This window comes from Lathamus discolor, chromosome Z (genome assembly GCF_037157495.1).
Source record: "Lathamus discolor isolate bLatDis1 chromosome Z, bLatDis1.hap1, whole genome shotgun sequence".
NCBI classification, from domain to species: domain Eukaryota; kingdom Metazoa; phylum Chordata; class Aves; order Psittaciformes; family Psittacidae; genus Lathamus; species Lathamus discolor.
The window spans coordinates 26547121-26566670 of record NC_088909.1 but is presented as its reverse complement, the minus strand read 5'-3'; the positions used below and the strand labels follow the sequence as shown (position 1 = coordinate 26566670).

General features: G+C 54.1%; 1 protein-coding gene across 1 annotated transcript in view; it reads right to left on the bottom strand.

Moving 5' to 3' along the window:
- The window catches only part of LOC136005935 (hydrocephalus-inducing protein-like), a gene marked incomplete at its 5' end in the record, with an annotated part of 47967 nt that overhangs the window by 12204 nt on the left and 16213 nt on the right, over positions 1 to 19550 (bottom strand). The window contains 12 exons of the mRNA XM_065663826.1: positions 855 to 1064; positions 1773 to 1812; positions 4600 to 4913; positions 5642 to 5785; positions 7461 to 7604; positions 9705 to 9945; positions 11453 to 11691; positions 14510 to 14662; positions 16035 to 16199; positions 16658 to 16793; positions 18066 to 18166; positions 18749 to 18984. Of these exons, the coding sequence (XP_065519898.1) occupies positions 855 to 1064; positions 1773 to 1812; positions 4600 to 4913; positions 5642 to 5785; positions 7461 to 7604; positions 9705 to 9945; positions 11453 to 11691; positions 14510 to 14662; positions 16035 to 16199; positions 16658 to 16793; positions 18066 to 18166; positions 18749 to 18984 (2123 nt within the window). The remainder of the gene's footprint in view (positions 1 to 854; positions 1065 to 1772; positions 1813 to 4599; positions 4914 to 5641; positions 5786 to 7460; positions 7605 to 9704; positions 9946 to 11452; positions 11692 to 14509; positions 14663 to 16034; positions 16200 to 16657; positions 16794 to 18065; positions 18167 to 18748; positions 18985 to 19550) is intronic.

Sequence of the window (19550 nt, the reverse complement as noted above, 5' to 3'; positions counted from 1 at the left end):
ACAGAAGAGCAGGAAGTTACAGGCACACGTCTGCTGCCAAGAATTTCATTCCTCTTCCATCGGGTTGAAAGCAAAGGAACACAGCCCAGAAGCAGGGAGCGCACAGGAGAGATGGGCACTGGGCTCTCTGGGTTAGCCTGGGCAGCCCGCGGCCACAGGGTACCCTGGGCCCTACACAGGAACAGCTATTTGTGGCAGAGGTGCAATAGCAACCATGGAAAGATCAGTAATAAAGCAAGTAGGGGACACAAGCTCTCTGCACTTGAAGGTGTCACCCAACTGCGAGCTGAAACACAGGAGGAGGCATTGGGGCATTTCAGGAGAAAAGGCACCTGCACACAAGCATTTGTGGGCACAACACAAGCCAAAAGGGAGGGAGAGAGGGAAACGCACACAGGGCCAACAGCTGGAAACAGCTGTGGGGGCTGTAACCGGAAAGAAGTACAGTGAGGGTTATTCAGGGACATTCTATCCGGCTACGGTGACTGGAAGCCCAGGTCAGCTGCCTCCTTGGTTGATGAATCAGGAGCATTAAAAGAGAGCACCTCATTTGGGCTTTAGGAGCAGATCAGCGGATGGATGTCTCAGGGACACATCCCTCTGCAGATCACCACTGGGATCCTGCCTGCCCCAGGAGGCAGCGTTAGTTAGAGGAGGGATTCCCAGCTTTGGGCTGGGCTGGGGTGGAGATGGCCATTAAACGCCAGCTTGGAGGTATCCCCCAAACGTTGGACGTCCAAGCCACAGAGCCAGCGAAGCAGCTGGGAAGGGGGGAGAGCCCTGGACCCGGGTGGGCAGCAGCCCACCGGTCATGCTTGGAGGCAAGGAGCACTGACAAGAGCAGTGTGCGGTACCTGCAGCCCGCAGTCGATCTCGGTGGTGTCCAGGAGGTAGCTGATGCGCGAGGCCTCCCCACGCAGAGCCACCTCGTAGCTCGGGCCTCCCTCCACCCTGCACAGCGCCGTGACCTGGCTGACGGTGTTGGCGTGGCCGAAGAAGGAGAAGGAGACGCGCTGGCTCTGGCCCGGCTGCAGCTCACCGTGCAGTGGCAGGATATCGAAAACCTGCAGGCAGGGAGGAGAGATCCACACGTGGAGCACGGGATTGATGCAGGAGAGCAGCCTCAGCTTGGGCCAAAGGACAGATGTGGCTGCAGGGGCCTCTTCCTCAAACACAGGCAACATCATCCTCATCTCACACTGCAGCCGTTCCACTCACCAACGGAGAGACCATGGGGAAAACCTTCTCCCACAGTCCCAATTAATGCAGTAGCTAATACTCTACATTCATTTGTGGTGTCTCCTGGCAGCAAGAAATTCTCTCTGCTGCAGAACTTGCCTTCAAAAACACCTTTTCCTGCCCTCAGAAGAACACGAGACTGGGAGCTGAGAGCCTGTGGAGCCGGGGGCAGGATCCAGCCCAGCTCCTCGCACTCCTCATGCTTTTCCCTGTCTCTGATTCACATCCTGCTCTCTCCAGATGCTGCAGCAACTGCTGCCGCAGCAAATGCTGCTGCAGCAAATGCTGCTGCAGGAATTTCTTACCCACCACTAGATGAGGACCAAGATGGATAAAGTCCTCCATAACTGCCGCACAAGGAATGTTCTTGACCAGCCCGATAACACCTCCCATGTGGCCTCTCCAATGACCAGTGATGCGCTTGTTATGACATGAGGCCACTCTGGGAGCAGCACCCAGGACACCAGTGGGAGTGGGAGTACGTAACTGCTTGCTACACTGGAAATGTGGAAGTGAGACCGATTCCCACTTACCTCCTCCACACCCAAGGCGAGGGGCTCTGTCTCCATGAACCTGGAAAAAGAACAGACCTTTGCTCAGGGACCTTGCAGTGGGAGGGAGGGAAGTCTGCACAGCAGCTCCTCGGCAGGATGGGGCCCCTGCGGGGGCATCAGTGGTGTGAGCTCAGCAATGAGCTCCAAAACTGGGATGGAGCAGGTCAACGCCTGGCAATGACACTGCTATAGCAGCGCTGCAGGCAGCTGGCAACTGCTTGCCTCCAGATCTGCTATCTCCTGCTGCGTGATTCTGAAGATCCATTCCGTCACTGGAGAAAACACCTTGGTGCAAAGGCTTAGCTCAGCTTTGAGCTCTCAGAGGTCCAAGGGCTGAGGCTTAGGGTTAGTCTGTCTCTAACCACGTGGGTCTACAACAAGAGTAACCACGAGAGATTCGTGCCTCGGAAGTCAGAGAAAGGGCACACGTTGGTCTACACTGCCTATGTCCAGCCACACAGCAACAGTTGGATTGTGTTGCTCATATCACAGAATCACAGAATCACAGAATCCCAAGGGTTGGAAGGGACCTAAAAAGATCATCTAGTCCAACCCCCCTGCAAGAGCAGGGTAACCTACAGTACATCACACAGGAACTTGTCCAGGCGGGCCTTGAATATCTCCAGTGTAGGAGACTCCACAACCCCCCTGGGCAACCTGTTCCAGTGCTCTGTCACTCTTACAGTAAAGAAGTTCTTCCTGACGTTAACGTGGAACTTCCTATGTTCCAGTTTACACCCATTGCCCCTTGTCCTATCACTGGATATCACTGAAAAAAGCCTAGCTCCATCATCCTGACACCTACCCTTTACATATTTGTAAACATTGATGAGGTCACCCCTCAGTCTCCTCTTTTGCAAGCTAAAGAGACCCAGCTCCCTCAGCCTCTCCTCATAAGGGAGATGTTCCACTCCCTTAATCATCTTTGTGGCTCTGCGCTGGACTCCTTCAAGCAATTCCCTGTCCTTCTTGAACAGAGGGGCCCAGAACTGGACGCAATATTCCAGATGCGGCCTCACCAAGGCTGAGTAGAGGGGGAGGAGAACCTCTCTTGACCTACTAACCACTCCCTTTCTAATGCACCCTAAGATGCCATTTGCCTTCTTGGCCACAAGAGCACATTGCTGGCTCATGGTCATCCTCCTATCCACCAGGACCCCCAGGTCCCTTTCCCGTTCACTACTTTCCAGCAGGTCAACCCCCAACCTGTACTGGTACATGGGGTTGTTCTTCCCCAGATGCAAGACTCTACACTTGCCCTTGTTAAATTTCATCAAGTTTCTCCCCGCCCAACTCTCCAGCCTGTCCAGGTCTCGCTGAATGGCAGCACATATGATCACTCTGCCCCAGGTAGCAGCAATGACCAAAGAGCAAGGAGGAAAGAACGGGCTGGACAATTAGAAAGAAAAAAATGTAAACACACAAAGTCTTGTTGAGGCAGAGAAACAGCGTTTTTCTCTCCTGACCAAAATAAACGTGCGCGACTGATCCTGGGAGTCTCTGATGACCAGCTCCAGCAAGGTCCCAGGTAGGGAAAGTTCCAGTCTTTGATCTCCCCTTCATGAGACCTGATGCTTGATTCCCTCCATGTCAGACTGAGTTAGAGCTGATGATTTAGAATACCAACAGTGCTTAGTGTGGACCAGAAATAACATCTGACACGCTGCCCTTCTGCAGGCTCCTAATGAACACTTTGAGTGTTTGGTGGTAACACCTTGGAGACCATCTTCATTTCCAGCTCTGGCACACAGCATCCCATGGTGTCTGCTGAGCGCCCCGGAGTGCCCCAGTGCCCTGGTCGTCTCCCCCAAGCCCTCCTAATAGCCACAGCTCATCTCCAGTTCCCAAGAGGTCACCTCCTCCGAGTCAGATCCCAATTCCCTTCACACAGCTGCTTCTTGATCGTTTCCCTTGTTTGTAATAACAGCGCTTCAGTGCCACGTGGTGAACTTTGCTGCGTTTCCTAGGGCATTACGGAAAACCATTTGCTACCGTCCTTCAAACTGCCCAGAGCAGACTTTTGTGCTATGCAGAGAAGCCGCAGCAGAAGGAACACTAGGAATGTGCTTCTAGATGTGCTTCAGCACCACTACAAGTTTGCTCTTGGCCTTGGAAACCATAGACCACCACTGCATGGTCCTCCTTCCCAGGGATGTCCATACAAGGGCTCCCTCCAGCATCTACAGCTGGACCTAAAGTCACAGCAGAACCTGCCATTCCTCACTAAAACTCTACATAGCTCTTCTGTGAATGTGACGTGCAGTTCAAGAGATGAACACTCACTTCAAGGGGCTGTTTGCCTCAGGCCACGAAGATCTGAGAAAGCAGCTTTCTACATCAGCCCTCCTGCCCCCAGGAACCCATACAGGCCTACAGCAAAGCAGAGCAAGGGACTGCGACAGCAGTGTGTCACTCTGATGGCAGTGCCTGGGTAGGATCTTAGTACAAAATGACAACAGATGGGCTTAGCAGGGAAGGACACCTTCTACATCCGCTTCTCCAAGTGCCGAAGCATGGCTTTGCAGCTGCAGAGATAAAGCAGGACTCCAGCTTATGGCTATGTGAAAAGGGTCAGTAGTGTCCTACAGTCCCAGCCTGGCTGGAGAATGCTGTCTCCTTCCCAGCACCAAACCGGCGGAGATCACCTGTTCCCTGAGCACCTTGGCTGAGCACAACTCAGAGGTGTGATTTCCTCAAGGGAAGGTTGAAAACAATTTGGCAGATCAGGCAAATGGCCTCGGGCTTTGCAAACCACAAACAGGACATCAGGAAGAAGAGCTTCCAGGAGAGGGAGAGGTGCGCATACCTCACTGGGTTCACCTGGCTGTCCTTCAGGAATGCCCAGTGGTACTGGACAACCAGTGGGCTGCAGTTGGTCATCTCCATGTAACGCACATCCTTGGTGTCATTCAAGATGCAGCCAAAGTCCACGGCCGTGGTCTGGATCTGGAGATTTGGGAAGTAGACTTCTCCCCGGACGGTGACCTGCTCTTCGTGAGGATGCTCCAGGAACTTGATCTTCAGAGCCTTCTCCGCTGCCCGGATAAGCAAATCCTCCTCATAAGCAGGGTTAAATCCGATGCAGAGTTGAAGTTCCTCCCCTGTCCTCAGCTTCATGGGCTGCAAGGAGATGAAGAGAAAATGTTCAACGTGTGACCCCAACACGGGCTTCTGGCTTCATCCTTCATTTTCTTCACGCTGTCTGACCAAGCACTGCACTTCTTCTGAAGCTGCCTGAGGCTCACGGTTCTGTGCTCTGCACCAATACAAGAGGAAATCCACGTTGGTCTCCTGAATTCTGGAGCCGCAGAAGCCACCTGCTAAACACAACCAAAGCAGCACTCTGGCACCCAGGCCTTCACCCTCTGGAGGAACTCCTTTAGCCTGCAGCACAGCGGTGGCTGCACCTCTGACAACACGTGCACTGCAGAGCCCATGCCCAACACCTTCCGCACACACCAGGGCAGGAGCCAGACAGCAGCTGGAGAAGCCTACCTCAGCCTTCCCAAAGGCAGGGCTGCCCTCAAAGACAGCAAGCTGTTCCCCAGCTTATCTGAGGATGGCTGCTGGAGAGCTGGCATGCCTTCCAGCAGACACCTTTCCTACAGCTTGCCCACAGCTGGGTGCCTGCTCCCTCCTCCCCCTGTCTTCAAGCCAGGAGGTCTCTTCCCGATTCAGATGGCATTCTGTTTCCTTCAGCAGCTCGTTTCACATCTGATTTAGCTTGGGCCACTTTACTGCAGACTCTACAGAACACACTTCCATCATGGAGGACCTCCCAACAGAGACACACCACCACGTTCATCCCTCTTCAAAGCCCAGCAGCAAGAAAGTCCGGGGCTGCTCACCTGAGCATCTGCAGGGAGAGGCTGCTGGTCCGCAGTGCAGATGGAGAAGGGCTGCTCTAAGGCAAGGACCACGCTGAGGGGCAGGGAGCACATGTTCTTTACAGAGAGAGGCTTGTACATCACAGCCAGGACATCACCGGGGTGCTACAGAAACAGGAGACAAGAAAAAATGACCTTGAAGTGGCCATGGACCTCCTCCCCTTCAGACGCATTTCAAATTTTCCAACCCCAAAAGTGCATCCATCTCTATTTACTCTTTTGATTGGTTTCTACCCCTCTGCAAAGTTTGTCCTCCAACTCTAGCAGACGCTTTCGCGTTTAGAACCCACAGCCTTCCCCAGGGGACAGGGAAACAGTCTCGCGTACAGATGAGGGAGCAGCCCCCCAGAGGAGGCAGCTGCTTCAGCAAGATCCAAAACAGAAAGTGAACCCCCTCTGGCTCCAGTTGTGTGTCCTCTCCTGCCCAGAGAGCACACACAGGCACAAGGCACAAGGCCATTTCCACTCCCATACAGTAGTTTCTTACCACCCTATCAGCTCTGCCAGGCCCGCAAGGCAGTGATGCTGCTCAGAGGAGGCAAGCAAGCAGGATATGGCCTGCAGCGGACAGCCTGCAGCAGCCCGAGGTCAGCTTTGAACATTCACGGGCACATGCAGACAGCTCCAAACCTCAACAGTCTGGCCGCAACCTGCTGCCCCTGCTCCACTGACAAGATGTTGCAGCCTCAAAGCTAAGCTCAGCCTAAGCCTTTTCCTCCTGTCCATGCATTGCTCCGCGCTTCCTGCATGGTTTATCTAAACTAGACAGTCTTTGGGAAACTAATTGTGGATGCATTGGCATCCAACTCCTGCAGTGTCGCAGCACGCAACACATGGGAGCATGTGGCATCAAGCAGACCACAGGCAGACATCAGGGGGAGCTGAAAAGCTTCTGATTAGATGTGAACCGCCTGCTCAAGGATTTGTGCTTCTCTGGAAGCCTGGGAAGTGGAGGAGAGACCTGAAACCGCAGAAACTAAATCATGAGCTATCTGCTCTTTTTCAGACACCTCACGCGACGGGGAAAGGTGATGCAGGAGTCGGGATCCAGACACTAAAGGGCACACACGTTGCACTGGTGCTCTCATCGCTGCAGCTGAAGGGCACTCGTGGGTCCTTTGAAGAAGGTGAGGCTTGGGAAAGGCAAAGAGGCAGCACCCATACCGACGGCAGGGAAGGCAAAGAGGCGCAAGAGATGCCAGTTTTTCCTCATCAGCTTGAGGAGTTGACAGGAATCTCAGCTTTTCTCAGCTTCCCTACACGATCGCTGCTCGGACATCACCACACCTTGGAAGATCCTCAAAACCCTGACTACAGACACTGGCATCTCTCTAGAGGGGGGCATGCTCCCCCTCGCCAGAGCAGCTGTAATCTCAGTTCTACCTGGCTCAACTTAGAGAACAGCCTCATCTCTAGCAGCATCCTCACTCCTCTCACCACCACCTCAGGGAGGGTGAGGAGGGATCTGCTCTCCACCTGCAGCCCCAGCACAGCAAGTGGCTCTTCCAAAGCCCACGCTGCTCTCACGGGTCCCACATCTCAGCCCGTGCCCTTGGCTCAGCAGCTCAATTCTGTCTGCACCTCGAGAAGGGCAGAATAGAGCTGCGGAGACTGTCCCCAGCCTCACAGGGGTGAAATAATGATCTCGGCATTCATGACAAAAGCTGGGCCTGGCTCAAGTCAACAGCCAAAGCTCTGTGGACTTGGAGAACTTCCTCCTTAGGACACAGGCACACCCCAGCCACACCAGTCAGTGCCAGGATGCAATGCAGAGACTCACCTTCTCCACCCGGAAAGTGATTTCTCTGCTGGATATTTGCAGAGCAGGAGCAATGAACTCGCACGTGACGTCCACCTGCACGATCAGATTCTTCACTCCCTCCTTGCCCACGATGGCGTGACACAGCAGCTTCTCCTTCACCACCTGCATGCGAGCCACACGGCCCCCAGCGGGTGTTATCAGGGTGTCCACAAAACACACTGCATCTTTGAGCCGCCCACCCACACGCCCCATTACTGCATGAAGTTACAGCCATTGGTCTCCTCAGGAGCCCTCTCTTCTTTATAAGCTGCATCCTCTTTGTTCTGCACTCACGCGTCCCTCGTGTTACAACCCAACCACCACAAAAGGCCCTCAGGAGTCTTGTGCTGCCTACAGCTCTCAGAACAATCCCTGCCCAAACGGTTATTGCTTTGCTTTGTCCCACTGCCAAACAAAATGCTTACCGAAAACTGTAGGAACTCATGAAAAAAAAACAAACCAGACTGTATGAAGGGAAACAGGGGATAGAAGGATCAATGCCAGCAAATCCTCCCTTGCAAGTTTAGTGGAAAGGATCCCTGGGAAAACCCCAAACAGACAGCCTGCCTTCCTAGGATGTACTGTGTCCCCCTAGACCTGCCTGTCAAACAAACCTCCCCAGGAAAGAGATGTCTTCAACCTGGCATGAAAACCCTCTACTTAAGCTGGATGCTCTTACATCCAAGACTTTTCCTGATTCCTCCTCATGGTTTCACTTCCCCACATTCCTCCCTTTTTTCCTCTCTCTTCCCTCTGATAGACCACCACAACCCAACTCCTCCTCAGAGCCTAGAGACGTCAGAATCACCTGTGCTGCACGTGCACCACAGGGTCTTGGGCTTCTAACCAGCCTCAAGAGTATGAAGTTCTCGAGACCTAAGGAAGGTGGAAGACCCAATCCCAGGCTCTTGACTTGGACTGCACGAGCCAGGTAGCCACAGCTGAGCTCACAGATGCCCATTTGGCTTTCCAGGAAGGCACCCTCACCAGTGGCCTGACCATTTCCCTTCTGGTTCCTTCTTCCCTCTTCAGCAAAGCCTCATGGGCTCAGGACTGCACACGGACAGTCCCATCGGAGTCAACCAGCTGAGGGATCAAGTCTTCCTCAAGCTACCACTCAGGCAATCCTTTAAAACACCTCTCAAACTCTAGCAGCAGCAGGAGCTTAATGCACATTTATTCCCCATTCACTTAAACACTTGTGCCCAGTGCTCCTGGAGCCAGGGAAGGCACACCGGGGTCAGACGGCAGCTCCTCTGCAGAGCTGGATTTCCCCCGGAGAGAAGGGTCCAGGGAGGAGAACACTCAGTGACCCTGCTGAAATCTGCCCCTCTGAGCTGCAACCCAAGGGTGCTGCAAGACCTGCCTGCCCTCGGCACACGGGGGCTGGCTGAGGGAGCGGGGCGAGCGCTGATGGGAATACTGACACAAGTCAAGCTCTCAGTTCTAATGATCCCTGGAACACTTTCCCATGTGGACGGACATCATTCGGATCATTAGAGCTGGCACACTGGGTTCATTTCTCTCGTCCCGGTCTCCGGGCCGGACAAGCTCCCGGCCCGTGTCTGTCTACAGAGGAAAACCAATGCTGCTCCCAGACACTCCCTACCTTCCTGGGTGTTTTGTTTCACTCGCTGCTTCCCCACACAGACAACTGGCCATTTCTTTAGTTACTTTCTGCCTGGGCTCCCAGTCTACCTCTAACTTTAAGGCCAGCTGAGAAAACTGGGGCTGCTCAGCCTGGAGAAGAGAAACCGCGGGGAGACCTCAGAGCAGCCTTCCACTAGCTGAACGGGGCCTACAAGGATGCCGGACACGGACTCTTCTCAGGGACTGCAGCAACAGGACAAGGGGTAATGGACTTAAACTCAAACAGGGCGAGTTCAGGTTAGATACAAGGAAGAGGTTCTTCACTGTGAGGATGGTGAGGCACTGGCACAGGTTGCCAAAGCAGTGGTGAATGCTCCATCCCTGGCAGGGTACAAGGCCATGCTGGACAGAGCCTGGGGCGACAGTGCCTTCAGGCCATGTTTTGCTACCACCAAGTTGGCTTTATGGTAGCCATGGAACTCAAAAAGCCTCAGCAACTGATGGTGGCGAGCATGGAAAGCAACTGGTGCTGCCACGGTAACTTATGGCAGGAAACCAGGTTCTCAGAAGCACTTGCCCATTTGCTCAGGCAAATGTCAAGGGGCTGCAGAAATGCCCTGATGCAGAACTCACCTGGGGGGTGCTGCAGGAGCCTTTCAGCACCACCTCCGCTGTCTGGCCGGGCATCAGCTCCGTCCTCAGTGGCTGAAGCTTCAGCACGGGGCCACAGGAGGAAACCTTGCCCTTGCTCTTACTGATGCGAGGGAGACGCTTGCGCTGCTTAAGTGTGGTGCCACCTTCTGTGGTCCAATAGAGCAGATGGGTGCGTCGTCCTTTGTTTGTCATCTTGAAGCGGTAACAGCAGGGATCCAGGCTAGAGGAGAAGCAGAGACACAAAATGGCAGGGGAGCTGCTATTTGCCACTGGTCACCCAGCTTCAGCACCCTGAGGGCACGACCTGACTGCACACTCGGCTTCACCAAAAGCCAGACCTTGGCTGCCCCTAGGTTTGTCACCATCCAGCAGCTGCTCTGCTGGCACCCTTCCAGCAAGGAAGAGCTTCGTAAAGAGCCGGCCCCACATGCAAGTAGCTGGAGGAACAGCCTCGCTGCCACTCCACCTTCCCCTTGGGAGCTGTTGTTCATGCCTCTGAGGCGTCTCGTAGGGAGCATCCAACCCTCATTGCCCCCAACGTACCACCCTCTGGTGGCGGCTCTGCAGCCGACAGCAATGGCAACAGCTCCAAACTGATCCCGCGGGCAATGACATAAAGGGGGGCAGAAGACAACTACATGAATCACATGGACACTGTCCCCTCCATTGTGCAGCCAGCTTGTGGCTGCACTGAGCACAGGAAACTCTGGACAAGCACCAGCCTCCCTGCGATGTCCCTGCGTACGTGGAGGGCTCGTGGGTGCGTATTTTACCTCTCCAAATCTATCCCAAGTACTTAAGGTAGGATTAAGCTGCTCTTTCTACCCCAAGAATTCAGGTATCGGAGCACCACGGACCCTCTTTGCAGCCACAGAAAGGAAGAGCCACCCCAAGAAGACTGTTCTTCTCTGAGGAGGTCTCCAACACAAGGCAAACAGCACTTTTTTCCTCCTGTCTCCAAGAACATGACTGGTTTCAGACACACACGTTGGGACCACTGAATCCTCTCCTTCCAGCTCACCAATTTCAATCGAGACTCTTCATTTATCCCACTCCACCTCAGCAGACTTCCACACTTCCACACTTCCTCCCCCTTCCAGAGCTGGTCCTGCATCCACACTCGCTTGCCCGTGCCTCGGGAAGCAGGCAGGAGAAACCAGGGAAGAGCCACCACGTCTAATAAAGAGCAACCGGGCACGGAGTGGGGGAGAGGAGCCAACTGGGGGATGACACAGGGCAAAGAAATTCTGCTGCTCCTCCAGGGCTCCTGGCCAGAGGGGAAATAAACCAGCGCCATTCATTCAGTCGAGGAGCTGCTAACAAGCTACTGCCCAGGCTTGCTGCTGCTCTGAGATCTTACTCCAGACGGAATGGCAAAGCAAGCAATATCACTGCAGAGAGAAACATGTCTGTACTTGTAAGGCAGCATTTCTCAGCTGGAGGCTTCCAGGACCTGCTCTCTTCCTCCAAATCTTTGTTTGATAAAGTGAGGAGACAAATGGATTATGACTAAAGACAATTCAGCAACAACTTAGCAACTGCTCTCCAGCTCGGTGGCTTTCAGAGTACCTACTGACTTGCAGATGGCCATAAAATGTTTCCAAAGGAAGCCCTGTGGCTTCAGGGAAGCAGAGCCAGGACTGTGAGCACTGAAGAAGCTTGAGGGACTGCAGCAGAACTCCTCCTTGCTGAGCCCATGGGGAAGTGGGAGCTGAGAGATTCCCTACCTGAAGCAGGGCGCCAGGTTGAGCTCCGGGCCAAAGGGTTTGTCAATGACAATCGTGGTGCCAACGCCAACAGCCTGGACGGGGATGACGTAGGCACGACTGTTCTCAATGAACAGCACCACCTCGTCCTTGAATTGCTCCGTGTCATCCAAGTTTGCAGTGACAGCCAGAGACACCTCGGCCTTGGCAGGGATCACTCCCTGACTGGGTCCAACGGTCCAGCACGAGTCTGCACCAGCCTGGAAGACAAACAACACTCATTTAGGACGGAAACCACGGACCTGGCTGCCACCAGCCAAGGCCTGCCCAGGCAACACGTTCACACCGAGCCAGTGGGTGTGAAGATTCCACTGACATTCATGTACAGCTTCTCTGGCTCGTGCTGACACAGGGCAGCTCGCCTGGAAAGGAGCCCTGAGAGCTCCGCTCCAAACGTGAATCTGAGAGTCTGCTCCCTGACAAAGCTCATTTATCAAAGCTTGGCAACAAGCCCGCCAGAAAATTGTACCCCAGAAACTATTCCTGAGGAATGAGGATGGGGGTCTCGACGGAGCCAGACCTTCAACTCCCTGGCGTGACCCAGCACAGCCCTGCTGGGCCCGCCCAGGCCAACAGCCCACGCCAACAGCCCAGGCCAGGGGAGGACGATTTGCATCCTCTCCTCATTCTTTCAGTCAGCATCTGCTCTGGCTCCAAGGGGCAGCACCGTGCACTGCTGAACAGGAGACCTGCCAGGGCCACAAGGCTCTGCCGAGACACATTCCCTTGGGTTTCTAGGTCAGCTTCTGCCTGCCCCCAATCCAGCCTGTGTCTCAGAGACAAGAAACCTCTTGGAGCCACGCTACAAAATACCCCCACTTTCAAGACAAATACCCAACCTCTGATAACATCTCTGCTACTTGCTTATCCTTGAGTGCGCCGCAAAATGATGCCGTAGCTGCATGCACTGCATGCACAAAGACAGTGGCTATTTCTGACCCTATAGCAGCTTCTTGTACTATTGGGCATCAGAGCTCCTGAGTAACCAGTAAGGGCTGGGATCCACCACTTCAGAAGTTCACCACGATAATCAGAATCTTATCCCAGCACAGACGTCCATCGTGAATGAAAGCTTCCACAATCTGGTTACAATGGACACCAGTGTGCAGCTGATGGATGGAGGGAGGGAAGGAGAGAGGGAGGAAGGGACGGATAGCTGCCCCAAGGGATGACTGAGGAGACACCACAATCAGCTCTCTTGAATCTGTTTACAGATGAGTCACTGAAGTGATCTGGTCACTCTGGCCTTGCACAAGTGACAGAGGAAGCAGAACTCCACGTTACAAATGCACCTGCACTTGATCAAGCCGTAGCTCTAGCGAGAGCCGTAGCTCTAACAACAGCATTCCCATTCCCATAGCTCTAACAACAGCATTCCCATTCTCAGTCAGGCTGAGTCACTGTCCTCGTAGGGCTGCTCATGAAGGGGAAATAAACCCCGTCCTGCACCAGCTGGCTGCAGAGCCTTGTCCCAGGTGGTTCAGCATTCCCGGTGGGGGGGACCCTCTGTTCTTCATTTCAAAGCTGCTCCTTATCCACACAAACAGCCAGTGGCAGGAAACAGCCCAAAAGCACCCCGAGCCCTGCAGGAGGCGGAGATCAGAGCCTGAGGCTGGCTACATGCTCCCGCCAACAACCGGCCTCCTCCTGCCTCCTCAGCATCAGCATCTCCTCAGCACAAGCACGGGGACCACTGTGGTTTAGCCTCTGCCCCGAGCACCGTCAACGGGATGTTTTACGGGATCAAGGGGCAGAGCTTGTCTCCATTTGTGCTCCCTGTCCACAGCTCACCCCTCCATGATCGCATCTGCCCTCCCTGCCAGGCTGGGGAGGCCAGGGACACCACTCTGCGCATCGCGGCTCTCCAGGGCACGGCTACGGCTTGCCCAGCTGCTGCCAAGCGCAACATTTAAGAACCAAACTGCTCCTGCTTTGCCTTTGGGAAAAGCTCTCAGCTTGCTTCTAGAAGCACAGCTGTCTTGAAGACTTCTAACCCTCTGTAATTCAGTTGCCAATAGGCACAGCGCAACAGGACATGTTTGCTTTCCCCTGACGAGCAGAGTAACAATTGCTTTGCTTACCAGCAAGTAAGAAAGGGCACTGAAGGAGGCAGCTGCTGAGGGCACTGGGGTGCTTGCTCTTTGCAGAGGTCAAAAGCAGATTTTTATGGTGCGGACAAAGCAAGCTGCCTGCGAATCCCCCACTTTGAGGTTCTATTTAACCCCCAAACGCCTGGAAAAGCAGCAGGAGGGAAATTCAGCCCCCTCCTCCTTGCCCAGGGGGCTGAGCCTGTGCTCTCACACCCTGCTGGATGCCTCATGCGCAGACACAACCAAGTCCCCAGCCACAGGCCTGCGTGAAGCGGCTCCAGAACTTCAACAACCCAGCCTGCAGAAGAACAAACCTCCTCTCAAGCCCCTCACAGACGCCCCTCCGGTGGGGAGCACCCCCCAGACCCAGCACACGAGCCCTTCCTGGCTGCATCAGCCCCTGTCAGAAGACCCCACAACCTCCTTCTGCTCCGCAGCCTGTTCCACCCTGCCGCCTCCAGGAATTAAACAGCCTCTTTCTGCAGCCACATGCTCTACAATGTTACAGAGCACACAGGCTCTGCAGGTACACAACCCTTACAAGTCTGCTTCTGGGCAACAACCCAGCTGGTTTGACCCCCGAGGAGGTGTGAAACCCACTTCACCCTAAGCGCCTTGAGGACAGACCTCTCAGTTCCAAAAACAAAGACTCTCACAGCTAAACGCCTTCCACAAAATAAAGGGAGAACTTGCAGAAATGAACTCCTTTCTGCTCAAACATCTCTGCAAACTCTGTTTTACTGACGGGTGCCCCAGCTACAAGTGCCCCCGGAGCCAGGCTCCTCTTGCTGCACTCGGATGGAACATCTGGCTTTCTCTCTCAGACACATCTCAGTGACGTGGAAATGTTGCATAGAAATAAGTGCTCCAGTCACAGGCTGCTATGGGCCACTCACTTGCTCTGGAAAACAGCCCCAGCGACACTTACCATCTTTGCCGAGAAGGATGCGGGGATGACAGACTGATTGGAGAGGTGAAGGGTCCGGGAAGCATCTTGTAGAACTTGGATGCTGCCAAAATTTATCTCACTTGGGTGCACGTGGACAACTGGTCCTTCTCCAGTGCTCAATAAATGGATTTCCTGCTCCAGGAGGCAGGCAGGAAAGAGAAAAAAACAACAGGGAAGGTTTAGAATGACTGGACAGCTCTAAGGGGGCTCGTAGGCTGAGGGAATTCTGACTGTTTGAAGCTGTCAGGGTTGCGAGGCTGAAACAGGAAGGCTGGAGCAAAGGTGGCACCTGGAGTGGTCCCTGCGGATCTGAAAGCCACAAGATCCCATTAGGAGGGGATACAGAACCCCCATCTCCCACGCATGCTTTTCACACCTCCTCCATGCTGTCAGCTCTCCTTCCGCTACCCTGCGCCTACGCCTGCTCCTTGTACTGCTCCATCATGCCATAAACCACCCTCCCTGACTGCTGCGGCTGCACAGCCACACTGCACAGGAACTTCTTCAACCTTCCCAAAGCTTCTCCTGTGAAAACCAGTAGAGGCTGGAAGCAAAGCTCTTCTCAGTAGAGATCATGCAAGTTAGTTGCCTCTCATTTGTGCTTGTGTGCATTCCTGGTATTACTTCTTTATTGCACCAAGACATTCATTATTAATTGCATCATTCGAGCAGTATTTTTTTCTGCTGACAGCCTGAGACCCAAAAGTTTGTTCCTGCAGAAGGGGCACAAACTAGCGGAGGAGGAATGTGGATCCTTTTGCTAAACCCCCTTCTCACATCACTAAAACCAATGAGAATTTATCCAGTCTGGCGGGATTTCCCCAGCTCCAAACACCCCAAGCCTTAACCAGGCTTGTAGTGCCTGAAGAAGGGAGGGCTCTGGGGAGACCTTAAAGCACCTTCCAGTGCCTAAAGGGGCCAACAAGAAACCTTGAGAGGGGCTTTGGATAAGGGCCTGCGGGGACAGAACAGGGAAGGACGGCTCTAAATTGACGGGGGGGGGGTGGTGGTGATCAATATGGGATCCTGGGAAGAAGCTCTTCCCTGTGAGGGGTGGTGAGGCTCTGGCACAGGTTGCCAAGAGGAGCTATGGCTGGCACAGGCTGCCCAGAGGAGCTATGGCTGCCCCATCCGTGGCACTGTTCAAGGCCAGCTTGGATGTGGCTACCAGCTCCCGAAGCTGCACTCAAGCCATAAGGCAGACCTAGAGGAAATGACACCCAGAAACTCCCATTTGTGCAGGCAACACCCAGCCAGGTTTTGACCAGCATTTGCGGGCTGCGAGCAGCAGCCGAGCACGAGCGCAGCGCCTTGAGGATGGATTGACCGGGCACAGGGTCACTCAGTCCCATGTCTTCTCCAGGCATTAGTGTTGCTTATGCCACGAATGCCTTCTTTCCTTGTAGACAACAGCCATAGATCATTTTCCCTGGAAGAACCCCTGTACGCTCTACATCCCACCAAGATGAGAGGCACAAAGGCACACGTCTGCCCCAGCACTCACCAGTGGGGATTCTTTACTCCCAAACACCGCAACACGAGCAACGGTGTCCTGCTTTCCCATCACCTGGACTTCCAGTGTGAACGGGATCTCCACCGAGCTCTGAGGCTGGATAATCCCACGGGGCTCAGGGCTGGAGTACCACACAGCAGCAGTATCCTTGTTCTCCTATAAGGGACAGAACCAAACACGGCTTCAGACTGACCTTTGAGGAAACTTTCAACTCTTTAACATCTACCACAACGGCAACTCACACACGTGTCTAAAAATGCCTAGGAGAAAGCAGAAAGGCACAACTCAAGATGCAAGACATGTATGGGTTCAGCATCCCGAGGGGGGCCAACAGCTGCTGCCTCCACAACCCCCCGTCCCGTGCTGGCAGCCTCCTTGCAGCAGCTTTTCACAACCCTACAAGTTCTCCCGCATTGAAAGCATCCCGAAGGCTAGAATATAATCTGCTTCCTGGAGAGTTTAAGCTGCTTCCTGGAGTTGATATTCAGGTAGCTTCCTGTTCCCAGCAAACCTTTAGGGTTGAATACAAACCAGCAACATCTTAACCAAACCCGTTTTTTCCCTAACAAACCCCTAGGTGACATTGGAGGCAGGAGGCGGATGCGATGCCAAACCTGAGGAAGAGCCCAGTAGCAGCCTGGAAGGTTGCTGTCGTTCACAAGGGTCAGCATCTGCTGGTAAGGGACTTTGAGAGAGCATCGTCCAAAGGTCAGAGCCGGGTGGAGCACTCGCAGCGGGGGAATTACACATCTAGGCAGAGAGATGAGCAAAAGGGAATTAGATTCTGACACAGCGTTGCTTACTTGTTTACTTCTCAATGAGCACCAAATGGAGCACGACCCAATTGTCACCGTCAAATAGACATTTGATACGCCTACAGTGAGAAACAGCCTTCAACTTCTTTTTACCCAACAACCTCTTGCAAAAGAGGGGCAGACCCTGAGTCACAGCATCACAAAAGCTGCTCAGTGCCCAGGCAGAGCACGGTGCCCTGTCCCAGGTCAGCTTTGCCCCTCCTTTGCCCCAGGAGGCTCGCAAGGACCCTCTCAATGGCCCCAGCGAGGTGTGAGCTCTGAGGGAGCTTTCCCACCGAGGAGCAGCGCTCGCCAAGGCTCCAGGAACACCAGACTCCAGTGTCTCAGGGAAAACACCGCTGTGTCCCTGCCTGAAATCCAGCCCTTTACCCCAGCAACGCAGGGTGCAGGCCACCACCTGCCCTGCGCCGTGAGCGATAACCCTCTCCCAGGCCCTGTGGCTGCCTTGGTCCTTTCCCCACGGGTCCGCACGCCAGCTGCTCCCATTTGCACTTGTTCTACACAACTGCAGCCCAGGCACTGACTGCACAACTCTGCCCGGGAGAGGGAACAGCACCGATGAAATGCATCCCTCTTGCCGTTGAACTGACGCCCACCGCAGCACAACAGGCCTGAATGTGGCTGAAGCAAGAACAACTTTGAGCTTAACTCCGAGAACATCAATGCTCAGCAGAGCCAGACGGAAGCACAAAAACCTGAGCTCACCTTCCACACCAAGGACTACTTTGTCTGTCACAAGATCTCGCCTTTACCTTTCCCTCACCAGTCCTGCCCTAAGCCCCTTGCCCGTCTGCACGGCCCCTCCTTAACTGAGGCAGACAACAGCTTGCAGCAGCTGCTTGCTGTGGCCCAAACCAGTCCTGGATTCTGGCCACAACCCAGCACAAGTCCAACACTTGCAGGAAGGAGGAGAGGCGGCCCTTTGGAAACATTACACCTCAAGCCCCCAGAGCAGGCCGATAAGGAATATAATCACAGTTTCCTGTAGGAGAAGGCCCTGGGCCGTGCCTGTGCCTGAGCACAAGTGCTGCTCATCATGGACTGCTTTCCATGCGCTGCTGTTCTCCTGTCTAGCTGGGCAGAACTAGCTCATTGAGCAATGCTCCTCGTTTGGAGCTGGAGCCAGCCAGCTCTACGCAAGGCAGCACCACCTGCTTCTGGCAGATGCATAGGGAAAGAAGAGGGGCTGCAAGGGAAGCGTTGGTACCTGGCTCTGACGGGCAGTGATAACACCTCTCTGCCAACACCATCCACATCAACCACCAGGGCCAGCTTGTATCTCTTCACGGTGTTGGAGCACAGGGTGACCTGGAAGACAAGAGCATCAAATACTTCATCACTCCCAAAACCCATCGGCCATATGCAGTGCCCTCCACATCTCCTTCCACAGCAAGGAAAGGGAGGATTTAGTAGATATGAGGAAGATGAGGTATCAGGAAGAAGTTCTTCCTTGTGCGGGGGCTGAGGCCCTGGCACCGGTTGCCCAGAGAAGCTGCGGCTGCCCCATCCCTGGCGGTGTTCAAGGCCAGTTTGGATGTGGCTTGGAGCAGCCTCGTCTGGTGGAAGGTGTCCCTGCCCATGGCAGGGGGCTGGAACTGGATGAGCTGCAAGGTCCCTTCCAACCCAAAACAGGCTAGGATTCTGTGATGTTTGCCTTTAATTCTTCTGCTGGTTCATGTGTAGAGCACAGTCTCTGGCAGTAACAGAAGTCTTTGGACAATACCTGAATTACTGAATGCGCTTTGCGTTGCCAGGGCAGATGTAGAGCCCAACACTAGTGCCCAACTCTTACTCGCAGGATGCTCAGAGCCAGCAGTGCTAAAGCCCCCTCAATGCCACCGAAGCTCCAGCTCCACCTCTGAAGCACACAGGGCTGCACTCTTCGCGTACCTGGATATCCAAGTGTCCCTTGGCGCAGATGGTCCCTGTGCAGGGCCTGATAGTAAATTCAGCTGGCTTCTTGGCACCTGGGGCTCGCTTTCTCCACGACGGACCAGTGCTGTCTGACACCTGAGCAAAACTGGTCACGCTGGGTGCTCCCGAGCCGTCCCCAGGAATACGAAGGTTGAAGTTGAAGGGCACCGAGGAAGTGTTAGTGAGGCGGCAGCACAGGGTGCGAGGAAAGCCTGGGAAAAGGACACAACAGGAGTTTATTATCCCGTGACTCCTGGGGTGCACATCCTGCGGTGATAAAACTGCGCTTGGAGTTTGCCTCCTTTCAATGGCAATTACAGCTGATTGAGAAGCTCTGTGGGGAAGTCGTCGTCAATGACGGTCCCTTTTACGCTTGTCACACAGAAATGCCACTCTGACACAAGTGTCTCTAACTGTGAGGAGCTCTCACCTCCCCCAGACCAGCACCAATTCCTTCTCAACCATGACGGTGCATCCAGAACATTTACTCTCAAAAGTCAGTCCAGAAAAGTCCCTGTGAACTCCACAAACACTCCCACAGTTTTCGAGAGATAAAAGCAGTATGTTGTCATCAAAGAGATGATCCAGGAAAGGAAAGGAAAGATGAAATTGGCAGCCACAGCATGATGCAGAGCACTCTGAAGCAGTTTCTCCAGACAGGAACCTCGGTGCATCTCCTGGTTTGGGACAATCGAGACTGAGCCTGTGGCAGCTCACGGCCCACTTCACTGGAGGCAAACCTGATGCTTGCTCAAGAACAAGCAGGACCTGTGTCTCA